Source organism: Ciconia boyciana, chromosome 31, assembly GCF_034638445.1.
Source record: "Ciconia boyciana chromosome 31, ASM3463844v1, whole genome shotgun sequence".
Taxonomy (NCBI): domain Eukaryota; kingdom Metazoa; phylum Chordata; class Aves; order Ciconiiformes; family Ciconiidae; genus Ciconia; species Ciconia boyciana.
Genome location: NC_132964.1, coordinates 972,387 through 996,171, shown reverse-complemented (window position 1 = coordinate 996,171; position 23,785 = coordinate 972,387). Strand labels below are relative to the sequence as shown.

General features: G+C 68.6%; 3 protein-coding genes across 3 annotated transcripts in view; all 3 read left to right on the top strand.

Annotated features, from left to right (window-relative positions):
• LOC140645077 (uncharacterized) overlaps positions 1-11,741 on the top strand; it is a 38,665-nt gene extending 26,924 nt beyond the window's left edge. Inside the window, exons 2-9 of the mRNA XM_072848288.1 lie at positions 4,762-4,778; positions 5,264-5,387; positions 6,234-6,271; positions 6,871-6,951; positions 8,403-8,565; positions 9,822-9,929; positions 10,832-11,053; positions 11,613-11,741. Coding sequence (XP_072704389.1) covers positions 5,264-5,387; positions 6,234-6,271; positions 6,871-6,951; positions 8,403-8,565; positions 9,822-9,929; positions 10,832-11,019 — 702 coding nt within the window. The 5' untranslated portion in view covers positions 4,762-4,778 and the 3' untranslated portion in view covers positions 11,020-11,053; positions 11,613-11,741. The remainder of the gene's footprint in view (positions 1-4,761; positions 4,779-5,263; positions 5,388-6,233; positions 6,272-6,870; positions 6,952-8,402; positions 8,566-9,821; positions 9,930-10,831; positions 11,054-11,612) is intronic.
• The window catches only part of LOC140645106 (adhesion G protein-coupled receptor L1-like), a gene marked incomplete at its 3' end in the record, with an annotated part of 87,856 nt that overhangs the window by 36,096 nt on the left and 27,975 nt on the right, over positions 1-23,785 (top strand).
• On the top strand, positions 11,555-22,804 carry LOC140645087 (adhesion G protein-coupled receptor E5-like). Its single transcript, XM_072848305.1, has 6 exons — positions 11,555-11,776; positions 12,475-12,669; positions 13,795-14,015; positions 14,783-14,848; positions 18,825-18,916; positions 22,755-22,804. Exons 1-5 carry the CDS (start codon positions 11,555-11,557, stop codon positions 18,826-18,828), a joined length of 708 nt encoding a protein of 235 aa, XP_072704406.1. The 3' UTR covers positions 18,829-18,916; positions 22,755-22,804.

Sequence of the window (23,785 nt, the reverse complement as noted above, 5' to 3'; positions counted from 1 at the left end):
TTTGGGGGCCCCCAGGGCTTGGGGACCACCCTCGGGGTCTGGGGACCCCCAGAATTTGGGGACACCCCCAGTATTTAGGGACCCCCATATTTTGGGGACACGCCCCCCCAGGGTTTTGGGGACCCCCCCCAGGTTTTGGGGACCCCCCAAGCTCCCAGTCGGGGGGCACATGGGGGGGGTGCAGCCTCCCCTAGGTTTTGGGGTGCCCCTTCTCCCCCCCCCTTAGTGCGGGGGGGGGGCACCCCACAACCCAGCGGCCACTTGGGGACCCCCAAATTTAGGGGGAGGGGATTTCTCCCTCCCCTTCGATTTTGGGGTCCCTCCCCCCGGGTTTGGGGGGCCCCTTCCCCTTCCCCCCCCCAATTCTGCCAAACCAACTTTGGGTCGAGTGCGTCAAACCAACGAAACCGGAAGAGGAAACGGAGGGGACACGGGGCCACCACAAGCCACCAGGGCCACCACGGGAAGAGCCAGGTGACAGGGCTGCCATGGGGACGGCTAGGGCCACCACGGGGATGGCTACCATCAGGGGACACCGTAGGGACGGCCACTGCTGGGGCCACCGTGGAGGTGGCCAGGGCCATCAAAGGGATGGCCAGGGCCACCATGAGGCCACCAAGGCCATCACGGAGACAGCCAGGGCCACCATGGAGGTGGCCAGGACCACCAAAGGCATGGCCAGGGCCATCATGGCCACCATAGGGGACAGCCAAGGCCACCACAGGGATGGCCACCATGAGGGGACATCACAGGGATGGCCACCAGCACGGCCACCACAGAGATTGCCACTGCAGGGGCCACCGTGGCTACCGCGGAGGTGGGCAAGGCTACTGCCAGGGCCACCAAAAGGACCAGAGGATTGCCAGGGCCACCAAGATCCTGGTCAGGGCCACCGTAGGGACAGTTGCAGGCACTGCTGGGGCCACCAATGCCACCACAGGGATAGCGAGGGCCACTGTGGAGGTGGGCCACTGCCAAGGCCACCAAAGGGACCGGAGGACAGCCAGGGCCACCAAGGCCACTCTGAGGGGGTGGCCAGGGCCACCGTGGGGACAGACAAAGCCACCAGGGTCACCACAGGGGTGGCCGAGGCCACTGGAGAGATGAGCAGGGCCACCACAGGGATGGTCATGGTTACCACGGGGATGGCCAGAGCCACCACAGGGTCACGGCCACCACAGGGACGGTCAGGGCCACCACAGGGTCAAGGTCACCATGGGGACAGTCAGGGCCACCATGGGGTCATGGCCACCACGGGGTCAGGGCCACCATGGGGTTGGTCATGGCCACCATGGGAATGGCCAGAGCCACCACAGGGTCACGGCCACCACGGGGACGGTCAGGGCCACCACAGGGTCAAGGTCACCATGGGGACGGTCAGGGCCACCATGGGGTCATGGCCACCACGGGGGCAGGGCCACCATGGGGACAGTCGCGAACGGGAACCAATAAAGGTGACACCAGTTCTTGGAGCGGGGTCGGAGCCACCACCTCTGTCCGGGGGGGGACAGGGGGGCTCGGAGGGGGACAGGGGTCCGGGGGGGGACAGGGCAGTCTGGGGGGTTGGAGGGGGACAAGGGGTCCTGGGGGGGTCCTGGGGGACACAGGGTGGTCAGGGGTCCTGGGGGGGACAAGGGGACACGAGGGGGGACAGGGGGACCCTGGCCCAGGGGATCCCCAGGGGAGGGGACAGGAATCCCGGGGGGGAACAGGGTGGTCCGGGGGGTTGGAGGGGGACAAGGGGTCCTGGGGGGGGACGAGGGGGACCCTGGGACAGATTTAGGGGGACAAGGGGACCCTGGCCCGGGGGCTCCTGGGGGGACGACAGGGGGCATGAGGGGGGACCCTGAGAGGTATTTGGGGGACAGGGGACCCTGGCCCACCGGGGTCCCCGGGGGACAGGGGGCCCTGGGAGGGACACGGGGGTCCTGGGGGGCCCGGGAGGCACAGACGCTGTTGGGGAGGGCGCGTCCTGCGCTCCCTGGTGCTCTGACCCCGCCCCGGGGCGGGGCCTCGGCCCTCCCGTGGCCACGCCCCTCCCGTAGCCACGCCCCCGGGGGGGCGGGGGGCGTCTCGCTTCACACCTGGGGGTGGGGGCTCCGACCGCGCGCCCCTCCTGGCCACGCCCCCCAGGATGGGGTGTCCCGGGTCCCCAGACCACACCCCCGGCCGCAGACCCTGCCCCCGGCCCCGCCCCCGAGGCTATAAAGCCTCCCCCCCCCCCGCCGCCGCCGCCGCCGCGATGGGACCCGCTGGGCGCCTCGGTGAGACCTGACCCCTGGGACCCCCCCCCCCCGGGACCCCGGGCCGGGCCGCCCCACCACCCCCCAGACCCCCGGGCCTGGACTCCCCCCCCCTCCCGGCTCCCCGCCCCCCCCGAGATAACGGTTTCTGGCGGGGGTATCCCCGTGCCTCAGTTTCCCCATCGCACCGGGGGGCGGGGGTACGCGGACTCCTGGGTCCCTCGTGTCCCCCCCCGCCCCCCCCCCGGGTCCCCTGCGTGGAGGGGGCTGAGCGGCGCCCGGGCCGGCCGGGTCCCCTCCCACGCGGGGCAGGGGGGCGTGGGAGCCCGGCCGCCGGGTCCCTTTCCCAGGGCTGGAAGGGGAAGTTGGGGGGGCCGGGGGGCACCGGACGCCCGGGTTCCTCTTTGGCCCCACCCTCAGATGTTGGGGGCCCCCCTTGGGGGGGGGGGGGCCCCGCAGGGCTCCTGGGGGGGTGGGGCGGCCACACCCAGTAGCTCCCGTGCTCCCAGTGCCCGCGGGTTACTGGGAGTAGCGGGACGGGACGGAGAGGGGGGGACATAACTTTGGGGGGGTCCCTGAGGCCACGCACCCCCCCCGGGGACGGGAATTTGGGGTACCCGGACGGCTGGGACGCCCTGGTGCCGCCCCCCCTCGCCCCCACAACTCGTGGGTCAGGGCGTGTGGGGGGGCACCCGTGGGTCACAACACGCGGAGGGGGGACACACACCCCGGGGGGGCACACTCTGTCACCCAGTTTGGGGGCCCCCGTGCCCCCCTAATGTGTTTCAGGACCCTTAGTGCCATATTGGGGGGGTGTTTCCTAGTGCCGCCCCCCAGCGTGTCCCAGTTTGGGCTGGGGGCTTAGGAAGGGCCCTGGGGGGGTCCTATAGGGGACCCCCCAAATTTACCCCCTTTGCTGCAGGGCTCTGCCTGGTGCTGAGCACCGTGCCCCCGGCTGCCCTCCAGAGTGAGTTGGGGGGGGGGGCTGGGACTTTTGGGGGCCCTGGGGGCTTTGGGGGGCCCTGGGGGCTTTGGGGGCTCTTCGGGGGCTGGGGGATTTGGGGGCTCGGGGGATTGGAGGGTGTTTGGGGGTCTGAGGGCTGCTTGGGGGCTGGGGGGTATTTGGGGGCTCTGGGGGTATTTGGGGCTCGGGGAGGGGGTTGGGGGCCGGGAGGGTAGTTGGGGGCAGCCTGGGGGGCTGTGGGGAGCCTGGGAGGCTCGAAGGGGTCTGGGGGCTCAGTGGGGCTGACTATTGGGGGGCTATTGGGGGCTGGGGGTGTTTGGGGGCACTGGGGGGGGCTTGGGCTGGTTATTGGGGTGCTGGGAGGAGAGAGGATTTGAGGGGGCTCCGTGGGGGCTGTTGAGGGCGGGAGGTGCCCCCCGGGCTGGGGGGTTATAAAGGGGCTGGGGGGCTGGGGGTTTGGGGGCTGGGGAGGTTTGGGGGCTGGGGGACAGGCCTGGCTGTGCCCCCCCAGCTTTGTCGCTCTGCCCCGATTGCCCGAACGCGTTTTGCCTCAACCGGACCCACTGCGGGTGCCCCCGCGGGTACTGGCCCCCTGGTCTCCGCAACATCAGCGTCCGGGAGAGCTGCGACGGTGAGGGGGGCGGGGGGACATGGGGGGCACGGGGGGGGACAGGGAGGGGGGACATGGGAGGCACGGGGGGACACATGGGGGCACAGGGAGAGAGGAGGACGGGGAGGACATGGGGGGCACGGGGAGGGGACAGGGAGGGGGGACATGGGGGGCACAGGGAGAGGGGGGACGGGGGGGACATGGGGGCACGGGGAGGGGGACAGGGGGACAGGGGGACATGGGGGCACGGGGAGGGGGCACGGGGGGGACACATGGGGGCACAGGGAGAGGAGGGACGGGGGAGGACATGGGGGGCACGGGGGGACGGGGGGTACATGAGGGGCACAGGGAGAGGGGGGACGGGGGGGACATGGGGGGCACGGGGGGGGACGGGGGACATGGGGGCACGGGGGGGACACATGGGGGCACAGGGAGAGGAGGGACGGGGAAGGACATGGGGGCACGGGGGGACAGGGGGGACATGGGGGGCCCAGGGAGGGGGGACATCGGGGTCAGGGGGAGCGGGGTGACAGGGAGAGGGGGACATGGGGGGCACAGGGAGGGGGGCATGGGGGGACATGGGGGGACACATGGGGACAGAGGGGGTGGGGAGGGCAGGAACATGGAGTCCATAAGTGGCGGGGGTGGGGGGACGACACCGCGCCACGGGGCAGGGTCTGGGGGTGTCACGCCATGGGGCAGGGTTTGGGGGGCCGCGTGTGACACACCCCCCCGGCGCAGACATCAACGAGTGCGTGGAGCAGCCCCCCCGCTGCGGCCCCGACCAGACCTGCAAGAACAGCGCGGGGGGGTTCAGCTGCTACTGCAACCCGGGGTACCGCCCCGCGCCCCCGGGGACCCCCGGGGACCACCCTGGGACCACCCCGGCACCCCCGGGGACCACCCCGGAACCCCCGGGGACCACCCCGGGGACCACCCTGGAGCCCCCTCAACTGCGTTGGTAAGGACCCCCAACCCCCCGGGAACCCCCAACCCCCTCGGGAACCCCCAGGACCCCTGAACTCCCCCCATACTTGCACCCCAACCCCTCCAGGGACCCCCAAATCCCCCGGGAACCCCCAACCCCCCGAGAACCCCTTGCCCTCCCCAGGACCCCTGAACCCCCCCATGTTTGCACCCCCCAGCCCCTCCAGAGCCCCCCCAACCCCCGGTGGGGGTAAGGGACCCCCAAAACCCTCCTGGGGATCCCACCCCCCAGTGACCCCTAAACCCCTCCAGGCCCCCCAACTCCCGGTGTGAGGGTAAGGGACCCCCAAAACCTTCATGGGGGTCCCGACCCCCTGCCCCCCCCAAAACCCCCTAATGCCCCTCCTTGCCCCCCACCGTGGGCTGGGGGGGGGAGGCCGAGACTCCAGGGTCCCCGTGGGGTGGGGGTCCCCATGGGGTGGGGGTCCCCCCGCTGATGGTGCTCCCCCCCCCCCCCAGATGTGGATGAGTGCGCGGAGGGGGCAGGACCGGTGCGGGGGGCTACGTCTGCTTCAACACCCCGGGAGCTTCGAGTGCCACTGTGCCCCCGGCTACGCGGCCACCCCCGCCGGCGGCTGTGCCGGTGAGTGCCCCCCAAAACCCCTCCCGGGGGGCCCCCACCTCCCCGGGACCCCCAAATCCCCCCCGGGGGGCCCCTACAGGACCCCAAAACACCCCTGGGCGCTTCCTGCCCCCAACTCCCCCGGGGTCTGCCCCCTGCCCCCAAAGCCCCCTGCACCCCAAAACCCCTCCCGGGGCTCCCCACCTCCCCGGGACCCCAAATCCCCCCGGGGGCCCCTACAGGACCCCCAAAACACCCCTGGGCGCTTCCTGCCCCCCAACTCCCCGGGGTCTGCCCCCTTCCCCCAAAGCCCCTGCACCCCAAAACCCCTCCCGGGGGCTCCCCACCTCCCCGGGACCCCAAATCCCCACCGGGGGCCTCTCCAGCCCCACAGGACCCCCAAAACACCCCTGGGAGCTTCCTGACACCCCCCAAGTCCCCCGGGGTCTTCCCCCTTCCCCAACCCCCCCGCACCCCCAAATCATTCCTGGCGTCCCCCGACCCCAAAATCATGCTGGGACCCCTGGGATGCCCCCCTCCCCTCCCCCCAGGCCAACAGGGTCCCCCCAAACCCATGCCCTGCCCCCCAAATCGCCAGCCCCATAAGTTGGGGGGTGCCCCCCCCCCCCCCCGTTCCCATGGCAGGAGGAAGTGGGGGCCTGCTGGGGGGGAGGGAAGTGCCAGCCCCGCCCGTTTCCTGTGCTTGTGGCTGCCCCCCCCGCTTGTGCAAGGGCTTTTGCACCGGGGGGACCCCCTGCACGAGGGTTTTGCACGAGGGTTTTGCACGAGGGCAGGGTCTTGCACACGAGTGTGCGGGGTCCTTGCGTGGGGAGGGGGGTCCCTAACGCTGCTCCCTGCCCCCCACAGCCGTGATGGTGAACCCCAATGTCTGCAGCAAAAACCAGGTGGGGGGTCCCTGAGTCCTGGGGGGTCCCTGGGGCCATGGGGGGACATGAGTCACTTTGGGGTCCCCGAGTCCTGGGGTCCCCAAGTCCTGCGGGGGGTCCCTGGGGGCATGGGGGGATACGTGTCATTTTGGGGTCCCCAAGTCCTGGGGGTCCCCAGGGACGTGGGGGGGGTGTGGCACCTTGGGGGGTCCCTAAGTCCTGGGGAGGGGGGATCACCTCATGGGGGGGTCTTTGGGGACATGAGGGGGATATGGGTCACGTTGGGGTCCCCAAGGCCTGGGGGTGTCCCCAATTCTGAGGGCATCCTTGGGGACACGGGGGGACTTGGGTCATTTTGGGGTCCCTGAGTCCGGGAGGGGTCCTTGGGGACATGGGGGGGCGGGCACGTGTCACTTCGAGGGTCCCCAAGTCCTGGGGGGGGTCACTGGGGACATGGGGGGACACACACAGGTCACTTTGAGGGTCCCCAAGTCCTGGGGGGGTGGGGTCACCTGGGGAAGGTCCCTGGGGACATGGGAGGGGGGACACACGTCCCCCCGGGGGGGGGGTCCCCAGGAGATTGGGGGGGCCGGTCCCATCCCGGTGCCCCCCCCCAGAGCGGCTGTGAGCTGGCGGAGACCCTCACCCGCCTCTACGTGCTGCTGCGGGGGCAGCGCGACCCCCAGCACATCCTGCAGGTCTGGGGGGGCCGGGGGGGGCTGGGGGGCTTTTGGGGTCCCTGGAAGGTTTGGGGGGGTCTCAAGGGGTCCCTGGGGTGGGGGTGCTTGGGGGGGGCATTTGGGTGGTCCCAGGGAGGTTGGGAGGGGCCGGGGGGGCCGGGGGCTTGAGGAGGCATTTAGGGGTCCCAGGGAGGTTTGGGGGTCCTGGGACCATGGGAGGTTTGGGGGGTGGGGGGCCCCGAGATTTTGGGGTCCCTGGGGGCATTTAGGGGGTCCCAGGGAGATTTGGGGGGTCTCCGAGATTTTGGGGGTCCCTGGGGGCATTTAGGGGTCCCAGGGAGGTTTGGGGGTCCTTGGACCATGGGAGGTTTTGGGGGGGAGGGGGCCCCAAGATTTTGGGGGTCCCTGGGGGCATTTAGGGGTCCCAGGGAGGTTTGGGGGTCCTGGGACCATGGGAGGTTTGGGGGGCTGGGGGGGTCTCCGAGATTTTGGGGGTCCCCGGGGGCATTTAGGGCACCCAGGGAGGTTTGGGGGTCCTGGGACCCTGGGAGGTTTGGGGGGGCTTGGGGGGGAAGACATTTGGGGGGGGTCCCTGGGGTGCTTGAGGGGGCATTTAGGGGTCCCAGGGAGGTTTGGGGGTCCTTGGACCATGGGAGGTTTTGGGGGGGGGAGGGGCCCCCAAGATTTTGGGGGTCCCTGGGGGCATTTAGGGGCTCCCAGGGAGGTTTGGGGGTCCTGGGACCATGGGAGGTTTGGGGGGCTGGGGGGTCTCCGAGATTTTGGGGGTCCCTGGGGGCATTTAGGGGCACCCAGGGAGGTTTGGGGGTCCTGGGACCCTGGGAGGTTTGGGGGGGCTTGGGGGGGAAGACATTTGGGGGGGTCCCTGGGGTGCTTGAGGGGGCATTTAGGGGTCCCAGGGAGGTTTGGGGGTCCTTGGACCATGGGAGGTTTTGGGGGGCGGGAGGGGGCCCCAAGATTTTGGGGGTCCCTGGGGGCATTTAGGGGCTCCCAGGGAGGTTTGGGGGTCCTGGGACCATGGGAGGTTTGGGGGGGCTGGGGGGGTCTCCGAGATTTTGGGGTCCCCGGGGGGCATTTAGGGGTCGCAGGGAGGTTTGGGGGTCCTGGGACCATGGGAGGTTTGGGGGTGGGGGGGAAGACTGTTTGGGGGTCCCTGGGGTGCTTGAGGGGGCATTTAGGGGGTCCCAGGGAGGTTTTGGGGTGTCCTGGGACCATGGGAGGTTGGGGGGCAGGGGGCCCCTAGATTTTGGGGGTCCCTGGGGGCATTTAGGGGTCCCAGGGAGGTTTGGGGGTCCTGGGACCATGGGAGGTTTGGGGGCGGGGGTGTCCCCGAGATTTGGGGGTCCCCGGGGGGCATTTAGGGGGTCGCAGGGAGGTTTGGGGGGGACTGGGGGGGCTCTGGGGGGTGGGGTGCTGGCAGTGACCCCCACTTCCCCCCCTCGCCCCCCCAGAAGCTCTTGGCCACGCTGGACGGGGCGTTCGAGGGGGGGGACGAGGATGTCCCCAGGCGTCACCGCAGGGCCACCGCGCTGCTGGCGGCCACCGAGGAGCTGGTGCGGGAGGTGGGGGCCCTCCTGCCCGCGGCGGACGCCGCCATCTCCTCCAATAGCACAGGTACCCGTCACCCCCTGTCACCCCCTGCCACCCCCCTGTGTCCCCAACCCCAGAGGTGGCAGTGTCCCTGTCCCCGGGAGTGTCACTGTCCCTATGCATGGCAGTGGCAGTGTCCCCATGCACGGTGGTGGCAGTGTACTTGTCCCCAGAGGTGGCAGTGTCCCTGTGTCTGGTCATGGCACTGTCCCCACGCATGGCAGCGGTAGTGTCCCCATACATGGTGGTGGCAGTGTCACTGTCCCCATGCGTGGTGGTGGCAGTGTCACTGTCCCCAGAGGTGGCAGTGCCCTGTCCCCAGGAATGTCACTGTCCCTGTGCATGGCAGCGGTAGTGTCCCCATACATGGTGGTGGCAGTGTCCTTGTCCCCAGAGGTGGCAGTGTCCTTGTCCCCAGAGGTGGCAGTGTCCCTGTGTCTGGTCATGGCACTGTCCCCATGCATGGCAGCGGTAGTGTCCCCATGCGTGGTGGTGGCAGTGTCCCTGTCCCCAGGAATGTCACTGTCCCTGTGCATGGCAGCGGTAGTGTCCCCATGCACGGTGGTGGCAGTGTCCCTGTCCCCAATGGTGGCAGTGTCCCTGTGTCTGGTGGTGGCAGTGTCCCTGTGTCTGGTCATGGCACTGTCCCTGTGCATGGCAGCGGTAGTGTCCCCATACATGGTGGTGGCAGTGTCCCTGTCCCCAATGGTGGCAGTGTCCCTGTCCCCGATGGTGGCAGTGTCCCCATGCACGGTGGTGGCAGTGTCCCTGTCCCCAGAGGTGGCAGTGTCCCCATACATGGTGGTGGCAGTGTCCCCATACATGGTGGTGGCAATGTCCCTGTCCCCAGAGGTGGCAGTGTCCCCATGCACGGTGGTGGCAGTGTCCCTGTCCCCAGAGGTGGCAGTGTCCCCATGCGTGGTGCTGGCAGTGTCCCTGTGTCTGGTCATGGCAGTGTCCCTGTCCCCAGGGGTGACAGCGTCCCTGTCCCCAGGGATGGCACTGTCCCCATGCGTGGCAGTGTCCCCATCCTGGCAGTATCCCTGTGCATAGCGGTGGCGATGTCCCTGTCCCCGGTGGTGGCAGTGTCCCTGTCCCCAGGGGTGCCACTGTCCCTATGCATGGCGGTGTCCCCATCCCTGGTGGTGTCACCCTCCCCATCCCCGGGGCTGGCAGTGTCCCCATCCTTGGTGGCAGCGGTGTCCCCATCCCTGGGGTGTCCCCATCCCTGGGGGTGTCCCCATGCAAGGGTGACGTGTCCCTGTCCCCGTCCCCCCCAGAGCTGCATCTGGTCGTGCACCAGCGTCCCCCCCCCGGCCCCGTGCACCTGCAGGTCCCCAACGTGGAGCTGGACGTCCCTGGGGAGGTGGCCAGGGACAGTGACACTGGTACGGGGGGGTCCCATGGGTCCTGGGGGGGTCCTGGGGGTCCCATGGGTGCTGGTGGGGTCCCTGGAGGTCACTGAAGGGGGCTGGGGGGTCCTATGGGTGCTGGGGGGTGTCCCTGGGGGTGTCCTGGGGTCACCTGGGGGTCCTGGGGGTCCCATGGGTCTTGGGGGGTCCTGGGGTCTCTAGGGGTCACTGGGGGGTCCTGGGGTCCCATGGGTGCTGGTGGGGTCCCTGGAGGTCACTGAAGGGGCTGGGGGTCCTATGGGTGCTGGGGGGTGTCCCTGGGGTGTCCTGGGGTCACCTGGGGTCCGGGGGGTCCCATGGGTCTTGGGGGTCCTGGGGTCTCTAGGGGTCACTGGGGGGTCCTGGGGTCCCATGGGTGCTGGTGGGGTCCCTGGAGGTCACTGAAGGGGGCTGGGGGGTCCTATGGGTGCTGGGGGTGTCCCTGGGGGTGTCCTGGGGTCACCTGGGGGTCCGGGGGGTCCCATGGGTCTTGGGGGGTCCTGGGGTCTCTAGGGGTCACTGGGGGGTCCTGGGGTCCCATGGGTGCTGGTGGGGTCCCTGGAGGTCACTGAAGGGGGCTGGGGGTCCTATGGGTACTGGGGGGTGTCCCTGGGGGTGTCCTGGGGTCACCTGGGGGTCCTGGGGGTCCCATGGGTCTTGGGGGTCCTGGGGGTCTCTAGGGGTCACTGGGGGGGTCCCATGGGTCTTAAGGGGTCCAGGGGGTCTCTGGGGGTTACCGAGGGGGCTGAGGGGGTTCTGGGTGTCCCATGGGTCTTGGGGGGGGACACCTGGGGGTTACTGGGGGGTACTGGGGGGTCCTGGGGTTTACTGGGGGTGCTGGGGGGGTCAGGGGTGCTGGGGTCGGGGTGCTAGCACATGTGTGTGTGTGTGTCCCCCAGGCCGGGCGCTGGTGGCCCTGCTGTCCCAGCGGCGACTGGACCGGGTGCTGGAGGGGGCGCAGAAGGTGCGGTGGGAGGGGTGGGGGGACCTGCCCCCCGCCCCGGGCCAGGAGTCACCCCTCCTACCGCCTCCTGTCCCCCGTGGCCACCGCCTTTGTCACCCGCCCCCGGCCCCCCGGCTCCCCTGAGGTCACCCTGCGCTTCACCCTGAAGAACACGGTGGTGAGGGGGGGACACCCCAAAAGGGACAGGGTTATGGGGGTGGGGGACCCCCAAGGGGGATGGGGACATGGGAGGGGAGGTTGGGGACCCCCAATAGGGGTGGGGGGGCAATGGGGGTGGAGGACCCCCATAAGGGACAGGGACATGGGGGGGTCGGGACCCTGAAAGGGGTTGGGGACATGGGAGGGGAGGTTGGGGACCCCCAAGGGGCATGGGGACACTTGGGGGGGGACACATTGATCCCCAAAGATGGACCTGTCCCCCCACCCCAGGGCAATAGGGGGGACCCCCCCCAGGGTGATGAGGACCCCCAAAGGCTGTGGGACCCCCCCATTCATGGGGACCCCCCCCATTCATGGGGACACGCCCCCCAGAACCCCCCCCCCCCGAGGGTTCTGGGGACCCCCAAAGGCGGTGGGACCCCCTTGGGTGCTGGGACAGCCCTCCCCCCCCCCCCCAGGACGATGGGGACCCCCAAAGAGGATGGGACCCCCCAGAGCTATGAGGAGCCCTGGGGGGGACACACACACACGGCCCCCCCGACCCCTCCGTCCCCCAGGTCCCCAAGCTGGGGGCCGGGTGCTCTGCGCCTTCTGGCACCCCCAGGACCAGCTCTGGGCCACGGCGGGGTGTCGCGACGTCACCCCGGGGTCCCCCGGCGTCACCTGCGCCTGCAACCACCTCACCAGCTTCGCCGTCCTCATGGCCTTCCACGAGCTGGAGGTAGGGACCCCCAAACCCCCTGCGACCCCCTGGGACCCCAGGACCCCCAGTGCCCTCCAGGGCTCCCGAGACCCCCAATAACCCCCCCCACAAGGGTGCGCCTGGGAAGCCAAACTCACTCCTGGGACCCCCAGACCCCCCAGGACCCCCTGAGACCCTCCTGGGGTCCCCCCCACCTCTTGGGCCACCCCCAACCCCCGTGAGCCCCCAGTGTCCCCCCAGAACCTCCCAGGACTCCCTGAGACCCCCAGTCCCCCCAGGATGCCCCTAGGACCCCCAACCCATCCCCGGGACCCTCAACATCCCCCAGTCCCCCCCCCAGTCCCCCTAGGACCCCCAACCCACCCCGGGACCCTCAACATCCCCAGTCGTCCCCCTAGGACCCCCAACCCACCCCCGGGACCCTCAACATCCCCAGTCCCCCCCAGGAACTCCCTGGGACCCCCAACCTCCGCCCAGGATGCCCCTGTGCCCCCAAAGCACCCCAGAACCCCCAGGGCTGTGCTGAGACCCCAATCCCCGCACCAGGGTGCCCCCAGGACCCTCCTGTGCCCCCCCTCCTTGGGTCACCCCATAGCACCCTCACAAGGCTCCCGGGTCACCCCATCCCTATAGGGAAACTGAGGCACGGGTGGGCTCATGGCGGGGGATGGGGTGTTGACGTTTGTCGTTGTGTGTGTGTGCCCCACCCCCCCCAGGAAAACTGGGTGCTGGACCTGGTGACGAAGGTGGCGCTGGGGGTGTCGGTGGTGTCCTTGGTGGCGGCGGCCGCCACCTTCCTCTTCTGCCGGGCGCTGAAGGGGCTTCGCACGACGCTGCACCTGCACCTCAGCCTCAGCCTGCTGCTGGCCCACGCCACCTTCCTGCTGGGCATCGACCACCCCGAGCACCCGGTGAGGGGGCGGGGGGCCGGGGGGGCCTTGCACGGGCTGGCGGGGAAGGGGAGGGCGGTGGGTGCGCTCGTGCGAGGGCGTGCGAGGGGCAGTGGGTGCTGAGTGGGATGGGGGTGGGGGGGGGCTGGGGAGGGTGGGGGAGGCCTTGCACGGGGCTGGCGGGGAAGGGGAGGGCGGTGGGTGCGCTCGTGCGAGGGCGTGCAAAGGCAGGGGGCTGGGGAGGGTGGGGGAGGCCTTGCACGGGGCTGGTGGTGCAGAGGAAGGTTGTGGGTGCGCTCGTGCGAGGGTGGAGGGTGGGGGAGGCCTTGCACGGGGCTGGCGGGGAAGGGGAGGGCGGTGGGTGCGCTCGTGCGAGGGTGGAGGGGTGGGGGAGGCCTTGCACGGGGCTGGCAGGGAAGGGGAGGGCGGTGGGTGCGCTCGTGCGAGGGGCAGTGGGTGGTGAGTGGGATGGGGGGTGAGGGGGGCTGGGGAGGGGTGGGGGAGGCCTTGCACGGGGCTGGCAGTGAATGGGAGGGCGGCGGGTGCACTTGTGCAAAGGCGTGCAAGGGCCAGCGGGTGCCAAATGGGGTGGTGGGGCCTTGCACGGGGCTGGTGGGGAAGGGAGGGGCGGTGGGTGCGCTCGTGCGAGGGCGTGCAAAGGCAGGGGGCTGGGGAGGGGTGGGGGAGGCCTTGCACGGGGCTGGTGGTGCAGAGGAAGGTTGTGGGTGCGCTCGTGCGAGGGGCAGTGGGTGCCGAGTGGGAGGGGGTGAGGGGGGCGGCTGGGGAGGGGTGGGGGAGGCCTTGCACGGGGCTGGCGGTGAACGGGAGAGTGGTGGCTGCGCTCGTGCAAGAGCGTGCAAGGGGCAGTGGGTGCCGAGTGGGATGGGGGGTGAGGGGGGAGCTGGGGAGGGGTGGGGGAGGCCTTGCACGTGGCTGGCGGTGAACGGGAGGGCAGCGGGTGCACTCGTGCGAGGGGCCGGCGGCTCTTTCCACGTGCACGAGCAGGGAGGCAGGTGCCGGGTGTTGTGCACGGGGAGGGGGGGGACGACGACTCGCGCGAGGTCCTGCACGCCCCTCGTGCGAGGTCCTTGTGCGAGCCCCTCGTGCGAGCCCCTCGTGCGAGCCCCTCGTGCGCGCCCCGTGCAGACGGCGTGCGCGGTGGTGGCCGGGCTGTTGCACTTCGCCTTCCTGGCTGCGTTCTGCTGGATGTGCCTGGAGGGGCTGCACCTCTACGTGCTCCTCGTGCGAGTCTTCATGCCCTCCTGGCTGCGCGTGCGACACGTCCTCCTGGCCGGCTACGGCCCGCCGGCCCTCCTGGTCGCCATCGCCGCCGTCGCCTTCCCCGGGGGCTACGGCACCCGGCACTAGTGAGTGCGCCGGGCCCTCGTGCGAGGCCCTCGTGCGAGGGCTCCGGCACCAGGCCCTCGTGCGAGGCCCTCGTGCGAGGGCTCCGGCACCAGGCCCTCGTGCGAGGGCTGCGGCGCCGGCGGCTCCTGGTGCGAAGCGTCGCTCGTGCGACGGGGGGCGGGGGGGGGGGGGGGTTCCTCGTGCGAGAGCCCCCCCACGGCCTCTGCGCTGCCCTGGTCCTCCCAGTGCTCCCAGTTCCCTCCCGGTGCTCCCAGTTCCCCCCAGTCCCTCCCAGTGCTCCCAGTTCCTCCTTTCCCAGTGTTCCCAGTTCCCCTCAGTGCTCCCAGTCCCTCCCGGTGCTCCCAGTTCCTCCCAGTTCCCCCTCCCCCAGTGCTCCCAATTCCTCCCCTCCCAGTGCTCCCAGTTCCCCCCCAGCCGCCCCCAGTGCTCCCAGTCCCTCCCAGTGCTCCCAATTCCTCCCCTCCCGGAGCTCCCAGTTCCCCCTCCACAGTGCTCCCAGTTCCCCCCAGTCCCTCCCAGTCCCCTCCCAGTCCCTCCCAGTGCTCCCAGTTCTCCCTCCACAGTGCCCCCAGTTCCCCCCAGTCCCTCCCAGTGCTCCCAGTCCCTCCCAGTGCTCCCAGTTCCCTCTCCACAGTGCCCCCAGTTCCCACCCAGTGCTCCCAGTCCCCTCCCAGTCCCTCCCAGTGCTCCCAGTTCCCCCCACAGTGCTCCCAGTTCCCCCCAGTGCTCCCAGTCCCTCCCAGTGCTCCCAGTTTCTCCCCCCCAGCTGCTGGCTCTCCCTGGAGCGAGGTTTCCGCTGGAGCTTCCAGGGCCCGTGTGCCTCGTCATCGCGGTGAGCCCTGTCACCCCCCGTCCCCAGTGTCACCCCCTGTCACCCCCCATGTTCCCAGTGTCACCCCCTGTCACCCCCTGTCACCCCCATGTCCCCAGTGTCACCACCCTGTCACCCCCTGTCACCCCCCATGTCCCCAGTGTCAGCCCCTGTCACCCCCTGTCCCCAGTGTCACCATCCTGTCACCCCCTGTCACCCCTGTCACCCCCCCGTCCCCAGTGTCACCCCCTGTCACCCCCTGTCACCCCCCATGTTCCCAGTGTCACCCCCTGTCACCCCCTGTCACCCCCATGTCCCCAGTGTCACCACCCTGTCACCCCCTGTCCCCAGTGTCACCATCCTGTCACCCCCTGTCACCCCCTGTCACCCCCATGTCCCCAGTGTCACCCCCATGTCCCCAGTGTCACCCCCTGTCACCCCCATCCCCAGTGTCACCCCCTGTCACCCCCCATGTTCCCAGTGTCACCCCGTCAACCCCCATCCCCAGTGTCACCCCCCATGTCCCCAGTGTCACCCCCTGTCACCCCCATGTCCCCAGTGTCACCCTCCTGTCACCCCCATGTCCCCAGTGTCACCCCCATCCCCAGTGTCACCGCCCTGTCACCCCCTGTCACCCCCATGTCCCCAGTGTCACCCCCTGTCACCCCCTGTCCCCAGTGTCACCCTCCTGTCACCCCCTGTCACCCCCATGTCCCCAGTGTCACCCCCTGTCACCCCATGTCCCCAGTGTCACCCCCATCCCCAGTGTCACCCCCTGTCACCCCCTGTCACCCCCATGTCCCCAGTGTCACCATCCTGTCACCCCCATGTCCCCAGTGTCACCATCCTGTCACCCCCTGTCACCCCCTGTCACCCCCATGTCCCCAGTGTCACCCCCATGTCCCCAGTGTCACCCCCTGTCACCCCCATCCCCAGTGTCACCCCCTGTCACCCCCATGTTCCCAGTGTCACCCCCTGTCAACCCCCATCCCCAGTGTCACCCCCCATGTCCCCAGTGTCACCCCCTGTCACCCCCATGTCCCCAGTGTCACCCCTGTCACCCCCTGTCCCCAGTGTCACCCTCCTGTCACCCCCTGTCACCCCCCCATGTCCCCAGTGTCACCCCCCTGTCACCCCCATGTCCCCAGTGTCACCCCCATCCCCAGTGTCACCCCCTGTCACCCCCTGTCACCCCCATGTCCCCAGTGTCACCCCCTGTCACCCCCTGTCACCCCCCATGTCCCTAGTGTCACCCCCTGTCACCCCCATGTCCCCAGTGTCACCCCCTGTCACCCCCTGTCACCCCCCATGTTCCCAGTGTCACCCCCTGTCACCCCCATGTCCCCAGTGTCACCCCATGTCCCCAGTGTCACCCCCTGTCACCCCCTGTCACCCCCATGTCCCCAGTGTCACCCCCTGTCACCCCCTGTCCCCAGTGTCATAAATCCCCAGTGTCACCCCTGTCACCCCTGTCACCCCCATGTCCCCAGTGTCACCCCCATGTCCCCAGTGTCACCCCCTGTCACCCCCATCCCCAGTGTCACCCCCTGTCACCCCCATGTTCCCAGTGTCACCCCCCAGTCACCCCCATCCCCAGTGTCACCCCCATGTCCCCAGTGTCACCCCCTGTCACCCCCATCCCCAGTGTCACCCCCTGTCACCCCCATGTTCCCAGTGTCACCCCGTCACCCCCATCCCCAGTGTCACCCCCCATGTCCCCAGTGTCACCCCCTGTCACCCCCATGTCCCCAGTGTCACCCCCATCCCCAGTGTCACCGCCCTGTCACCCCCTGTCACCCCCCATGTCCCCAGTGTCACCCCCATGTCCCCAGTGTCACCCCCTGTCACCCCCATGTCCCCAGTGTCACACCCTGTCACCCCCATCCCCAGTGTCACCCCCTGTCACCCCTCCATGTTCCCAGTGTCACCCCGTCAACCCCCATCCCCAGTGTCACCCCCATGTCCCCAGTGTCACCCCCTGTCACCCCCATGTCCCCAGTGTCACCCCCATGTCCCCAGTGTCACCCCCTGTCACCCCCATGTCCCCAGTGTCACCCCCATCCCCAGTGTCACCCCCTGTCACCCCCATCCCGTGTCACACCCTGTCACCTCCCTGTCCCCAGTGTCACCCCCCATCCCCAATGTCACCCCCATCCCCAGTGTCACCCCCTGTCACCCCTATGTTCCCAGTGTCACCCCCTGTCAACCCCCATGTCCCCAGTGTCACCCCCCATGTCCCCAGTGTCACCCCCTGTCACCCCATCCCCAGTGTCACCCCCTGTCACCCCCATGTCCCCAGTGTCACCCCCTGTCACCCCCATCCCCAGTGTCACACCCTGTCACCCCCTGTCCCCAGTGTCACCCCCCATCCCCAATGTCACCCCCATCCCCAGTGTCACCCCCTGTCACCCCTATGTTCCCAGTGTCACCCCCATCCCCAGTGTCACCCCCTGTCACCCCCCATGTCCCCAGTGTCACCCCCTGTCACCCCCATCCCCAGTGTCACACCCTGTCACCCCCTGTCCCCAGTGTCACCCCCCATCCCCAATGCCCTCCCGTGTCCCCTGTCACCCCATCCCCAATGTCACCCCCTGTCCCCCGTGTCCCTTGTGCCACCCATGTCCCCCAATGTCCCCCAGCGTCCCTCCCTAGTGCCACTGGGCCCCATGTCCCCTGGTGTCACCCCCGTGTCCCCCAGTGTCCCTCGCCCCCATGTCCTCCCGTGTCTATCCCCAGTGTCACCCATGTCTCCATCACCCTCATGTGTCCCCATGTCCCTTGTGTCCCCGTGTCACCCCTACATCCCCATGTCACTTCCATGTCCCCCATGTCCGTGTCACCTCCATGTCCCTGTCGCCCCGTGTCCCCCTGTGTCCCAGTGTCCTCATGTCAACCCCATGTCTCCATCCCCTCGTGTCCCCATGTCCCCATGTCACCCCCACATCCCTGTGTCACCTCCATGTCCCCATCCCCTGTATCCCCTGTGTGTCCCTGTCCCCTCTGTCCCCATGTCACCCCTGTGTCCCCTGTCCCCAGGTGTCCCCATGTCACCCTGTTTCCTGCCTGTCCCCATGTACCCCCCATCCCCATGTCCCCAGGTGTTCCCGTGTCCCCTGTCCCCTGTGTCCCCATGTCACCCCTCGTCCCCCATATCCCTGTGTCCCCTGTCCCCAGGTGTCCCTGTGTCACCCTGTTTCCTGTGTCCCCCCCGTTCCCCTGTGTGTCCCCGTGTGACCCCCATCCCCATGTCCCCGTGTCCCCAGGTGTCCCTGTGTCCTTCCCAGTGTCCCCAAGTCACCCGTGTCCCCCCATATCCCTGTGTCCCCTGTCCCCAGGTGTCCCCGTGTCACCCTGTTTCATGTGTGCCCTCCGATCCCCTTGTCCCTCCCCGTGTCCCCCTGTCCCCCTATGTCCCCATGTCCCCCTGTGTCCCCCATATCCCTGTGTCCTCCTGTCCCCAGGTGTCCCCGTGTCACCCTGTTTCCTGTGTGCCCCCCATCCCTGTGTCCCCAGGTGTCCCCGTGTCCCTCCCCATGTCCCCCTGTCCCACTATGTCCCCATGTCACCCGTGTCTCCCCATATCCCTGTGTCCCCCTGTCCCCAGGTGTCCCTGTGTCCCTCCCAGTGTCCCCATGTCACCCCTGTGTCACCCTGTTTCCTGTGTGTCCCCGTGTACCCCCCTTTCCCCGTGTCCCCAGGTGTCCCCGTGTCCCCCTATGTCCCCATGTCACCCCTGTGTCCCCCCATATCCCTGTCTCACCCTGTCCCCAGGTGTCCCCGGGTGTCCCCCATCCCCATGTCCCCGTGTCCCCAGGTGTCCCCGTGTCCCCCTGTGTCCCCATGTCACTCCTGTGTCCCCCCATATCCCTGTCTCACCCTGTCCCCAGGTGTCCCCGGGTGTCCCCCATCCCCATGTCCCCGTGTCCCCAGGTGTCCCCGTGTCCCTCCTGTCGTCCCCCCCGTGTCCCTCCCGTGTCACCCTGTCCCCTGTCCCCAGCTGAACGCCGTCATCCTGGTTGTCACCGTCTGGAAGTTGGTGCAGAAATTCAACGACATCAACCCCGACACGGGGCACCTGCGCAAGATGAGGTGGGGGGACGGGGGGGACACCGGGGGGACACCGGGGGACACCGGGGGACACCGGGGACGGGGGATGCAGAGGGGACACAGGGACATGGGGGACACTAGGGGACAGAGGGACATGGGGGATATTGGGATGGGGGACATGGGGACACACGGGGGACATGGGGGACACTGAGACACGGGGGACATTGGGTGGGGTGACACGGGGATGGGGGGACAGGGGGACGCAGGGACGTGGGGGACAGGGGACATGGGGGATGTGGGATGGGGGACAAGGGGGACATGGGGACACATGGGGGACACTGAGACACGGGGGACATTAGGATGGGGGTGTGACACGGGGACGTGGGGGGACGGGGAGAGGGGGGCCATGGGGTCACCAGGGGTCACCAGGGTGACCTGAGGGGACATGGGGGGGGGGTCCCTTGGGGCCCCGGTGCGGTTGGGTGGGCCCTGGTGCGAGGGTGCTTGTGCAAGGGTGCTCGTGCAAAGGTGCTCGTGCGAGGGTGCTCGTGTAAACACCCTTGTGTGAGTGTGCTCGTGCAAAGGTGCTCGTGTGAGGGCCCTGGTGCGAGGGTGCTCGTGCAAGGGTGCTCATGCGAGGGTGCTCGTGCAAAGGTGCTTGTGAGAGGGTGCTCGTGCGAGGGTGCTTGTGCAAAGGTGCTCGTGCAAGGGTGCTTGTGCAAAGGTGTTCATGCGAGGGTGCTCGTGTGAGGGTGCTCGTGGAAACACCCTTGTGCGAGGGTGCTCGTGCAAAGGTGCTTGTGAGAGGGTGCTCGTGCAAAGGTGTTCATGTGAGGGTGCTCATGTAAACACCCTTGTGCGAGGGTGCTCGTGCAAAGGTGCTCATGTGAGGGCCCTGGTGCGAGGGTGCTCGTGCAAGGGTGCTCGTGCGAGGGTGCTCGTGCAAAGGTGCTTGTGCAAAGGTGCTCGTGCAAGGGTGCTTGTGCAAAGGTGTTCATGCGAGGGTGCTCGTGTGAGGGTGCTCGTGGAAACACCCTTGTGCGAGGGTGCTCGTGCAAAGGTGCTCGTGTGAGGGTGCTCGTGTGAGGGTGCTTGTGCAAGGGTGCTTGTGTGAGGGTGCTCGTGCAAACACCCTTGTGTGAGGGTGCTCGTGCAAAGGTGCTTGTGAGAGGGTGCTCATGCGAGGGTGCTTGTGCAAGGGTGCTTGTGTGAGGGTGCTCGTGCAAAGGTGTTCATGCGAGGGTGCTCGTGCGAGGGTGCTCGTGCAAACACCCTTGTGCGAGGGTGCTCGTGCAAAGGTGCTCGTGCAAGGGTGCTCGTGTGAGGGTGCTCATGGAAACACCCTTGTGTGAGGGTGCTCATGCAAAGGTGCTCGTGCAAAGGTGCTCGTGTGAGGGTGCTCGTGCGAGGGTGCTCGTGCAAATGTGCTCATGAGAGGGTGCTCGTGTGAGGGTGCTTGTGCAAGGGTGCTCGTGCGAGGGTGCTCGTGTAAACACCCTTGTGTGAGTGTGCTCGGGCAAAGGTGCTCGTGTGAGGGCCCTGGTGCGAGGGTGCTTGTGCAAGGGTGCTCATGCGAGGGTGCTCGTGCAAGGGCGCTCATGCAAGGGTGCTCGTGAGAGGGTGCTCGTGCGAGGGTGCTCGTGCAAGGGTGCTCATGCGAGGGTGCTCGTGCAAAGGTGCTTGTGAGAGGGTGCTCGTGCGAGGGTGCTTGTGCAAAGGTGCTCGTGCAAGGGTGCTTGTGCAAAGGTGTTCATGCGAGGGTGCTCGTGTGAGGGTGCTCGTGGAAACACCCTTGTGCGAGGGTGCTCGTGCAAAGGTGCTTGTGAGAGGGTGCTCGTGCAAGGGTGCTTGTGTGAGGGTGCTCGTGCAAACACCCTTGTGTGAGGGTGCTCGTGCAAAGGTGCTTGTGAGAGGGTGCTCATGCGAGGGTGCTTGTGCAAGGGTGCTTGTGTGAGGGTGCTCGTGCAAAGGTGTTCATGCAAGGGTGCTCGTGCGAGGGTGCTCGTGCAAACACCCTTGTGCGAGGGTGCTCGTGCAAAGGTGCTCGTGCAAAGGTGCTCATGCGAGGGTGCTCGTGTGAGGGTGCTCGTGGAAACACCCTTGTGTGAGGGTGCTCGTGTGAGGGTGCTCGTGTGAGGGTGCTCGTGCGAGGGTGCTCGTGCAAATGTGCTCATGAGAGGGTGCTCGTGTGAGGGTGCTTGTGCAAGGGTGCTCGTGCGAGGGTGCTCGTGTAAACACCCTTGTGTGAGTGTGCTCGGGCAAAGGTGCTCGTGTGAGGGCCCTGGTGCGAGGGTGCTTGTGCAAGGGTGCTCATGCGAGGGTGCTCGTGCAAGGGCGCTCATGCAAGGGTGCTCGTGAGAGGGTGCTCGTGCGAGGGTGCTCGTGCAAGGGTGCTCATGCGAGGGTGCTCGTGCAAAGGTGCTTGTGAGAGGGTGCTCGTGCGAGGGTGCTTGTGCAAAGGTGCTCGTGCAAGGGTGCTTGTGCAAAGGTGTTCATGCGAGGGTGCTCGTGTGAGGGTGCTCGTGGAAACACCCTTGTGCGAGGGTGCTCGTGCAAAGGTGCTTGTGAGAGGGTGCTCGTGCAAGGGTGCTTGTGTGAGGGTGCTCGTGCAAACACCCTTGTGTGAGGGTGCTCGTGCAAAGGTGCTTGTGAGAGGGTGCTCATGCGAGGGTGCTTGTGCAAGGGTGCTTGTGTGAGGGTGCTCGTGCAAAGGTGTTCATGCGAGGGTGCTCGTGCGAGGGTGCTCGTGCAAACACCCTTGTGCGAGGGTGCTCGTGCAAAGGTGCTTGTGCAAAGGTGCTCATGCGAGGGTGCTCGTGTGAGGGTGCTCGTGGAAACACCCTTGTGTGAGGGTGCTCGTGTGAGGGTGCTCGTGTGAGGGTGCTCGTGCGAGGGTGCTCGTGCAAATGTGCTCATGAGAGGGTGCTCGTGTGAGGGTGCTTGTGCAAGGGTGCTCGTGCGAGGGTGCTCGTGTAAACACCCTTGTGTGAGTGTGCTCGGGCAAAGGTGCTCGTGTGAGGGCCCTGGTGCGAGGGTGCTTGTGCAAGGGTGCTCATGCGAGGGTGCTCGTGCAAGGGCGCTCATGCAAGGGTGCTCGTGAGAGGGTGCTCGTGCGAGGGTGCTCGTGCAAGGGCGCTCATGCAAGGGTGCTCGTGAGAGGGTGCTCGTGCGAGGGTGCTTGTGCAAAGGTGCTTGTGAGAGGGTGCTCGTGCGAGGGTGCTTGTGCAAGGGTGCTTGTGCAAGGGTGCTTGTGCAAAGGTGCTCGTGTGAGGGCCCTGGTGCGAGGGTGCTCGTGCAAGGGTGCTCATGCGAGGGTGCTCGTGCAAACACCCTTGTGCAAGGGTGCTCGTGCAAAGGTGCTTGTGCGAGGGTGCTCGTGAGAGGGTGCTCATGCAAACACCCTTGTGCGAGGGTGCTCGTGCAAATGTGCTCGTGAGAGGGTGCTCGTGTGAGGGTGCTTGTGCAAGGGTGCTTGTGTGAGGGTGCTCGTGCAAACACCCTTGTGCGAGGGTGCTCGTGCAAGGGTGCTCATGCGAGGGTGCTCGTGCAAACACCCTTGTGCAAGGGTGCTCGTGCAAAGGTGCTTGTGCAAGGGTGCTCGTGCGAGGGTGCTCGTGTAAACACCCTTGTGTGAGTGTGCTCGGGCAAAGGTGCTCGTGTGAGGGCCCTGGTGCGAGGGTGCTTGTGCAAGGGTGCTCATGCGAGGGTGCTCGTGCAAGGGCGCTCATGCAAGGGTGCTCGTGAGAGGGTGCTCGTGCGAGGGTGCTCGTGCAAGGGTGCTCGTGCAAGGGTGCTCGTGCGAGGGTGCTCGTGCGAGGGCCCTGGTGCGAGGGCGCTCGTGCGAGGGCCCGGTGCGAGGCGCTGTGGCCGGGTCCCGCAGGGTGCTGCTGGCCACGGGGACGGGGCAGCTCTGCCTGCTGGGGACGGGCTGGGCGCTGGGGCTGGGGCTGGGGCTGGGGGCGGCCGCCTCCCCCCTCCCCCTCTTCCTCTTCTGCGCCCTCAACGCGGCCCAGGGGCTCTTCATCTTCCTCTGCCACTGCCTGGCCCACCCGCAGGTCGGCACCCCAACCCCCCCCCGGCACCCCAACACCACCCCAACTCCCCCCGGGGTACCCACCCCCGGCACCCCAACCCCACCCCAACCCCCCCGGGACCCCAACCCACCCCCGGCACCCCAACCCCCGGGGTACCCATCCCCCCGGCACCCCAACCCCACCCCAACCCCCCCGGGACCCCAACCCCCCGGGGTACCCACCCCCCGGCACCCCAACACCACCCCAACCCCCCGGGACCCCAACCCACCCCCGGCACCCCAACCCCACCCCAACCCCCCGGGGTACCCATCCCCCCGGCACCCCAACACCACCCCAACCCCCCCCGGGACCCCAACCCACCCCCGGCACCCCAACACCACCCCAACCCCCGGGGTACCCATCCCCCGGCATCCCAACCCCCCAACCCCCGGGGTACCCATCCCCCGGCACCCCAACACCACCCCAACCCCCCCCGGGACCCCAACCCCCCGGGGTACCCCCCCCGGCACCCCAACCCCCGGCACCCCAACACCACCCCAACCCCCGGGTACCCACCCCCGGCACCCCAACCCCCCTCCCGGGACCCCAACACCACCCCAACCCCCCGGCACCCCAAAACCCCCAGCACCCCAACACCACCCCACCCCCCGGTACCCCCACCCTCCCTAGCACCCCAACCCCCCGGGGTCCCCAAGCCCTTGGGTCCCCAAATCCCCCCATCCCCCAATCTCCCCTCCCCAGTGCCCCGATCCCACCCAGGACCCCAAATCCCCCAGCACCCCAAAACCCTCCAGTGCCCCCCAACAGCCCCTGGCACCCCTAACCCCCATCCCTCCCATATCCCCCCCAAATCCTCCCCCCCCGCGGTTGTCAGGCC

Coding starts and splice junctions, on each gene's coding strand:
- LOC140645087 (XM_072848305.1), top strand. CDS start 11,555: ATGAGGAGCCCTGGGGGGGACACACACACACGGCCCCCCCGACCCCTC. Junction 12,670..13,794: donor TCGACCACCCCGAGCACCCG/GTGAGGGGGCGG, acceptor CGCCCCGTGCAG/ACGGCGTGCGCGGTGGTGGC. Junction 14,016..14,782: donor GGCTACGGCACCCGGCACTA/GTGAGTGCGCCG, acceptor TCTCCCCCCCAG/CTGCTGGCTCTCCCTGGAGC.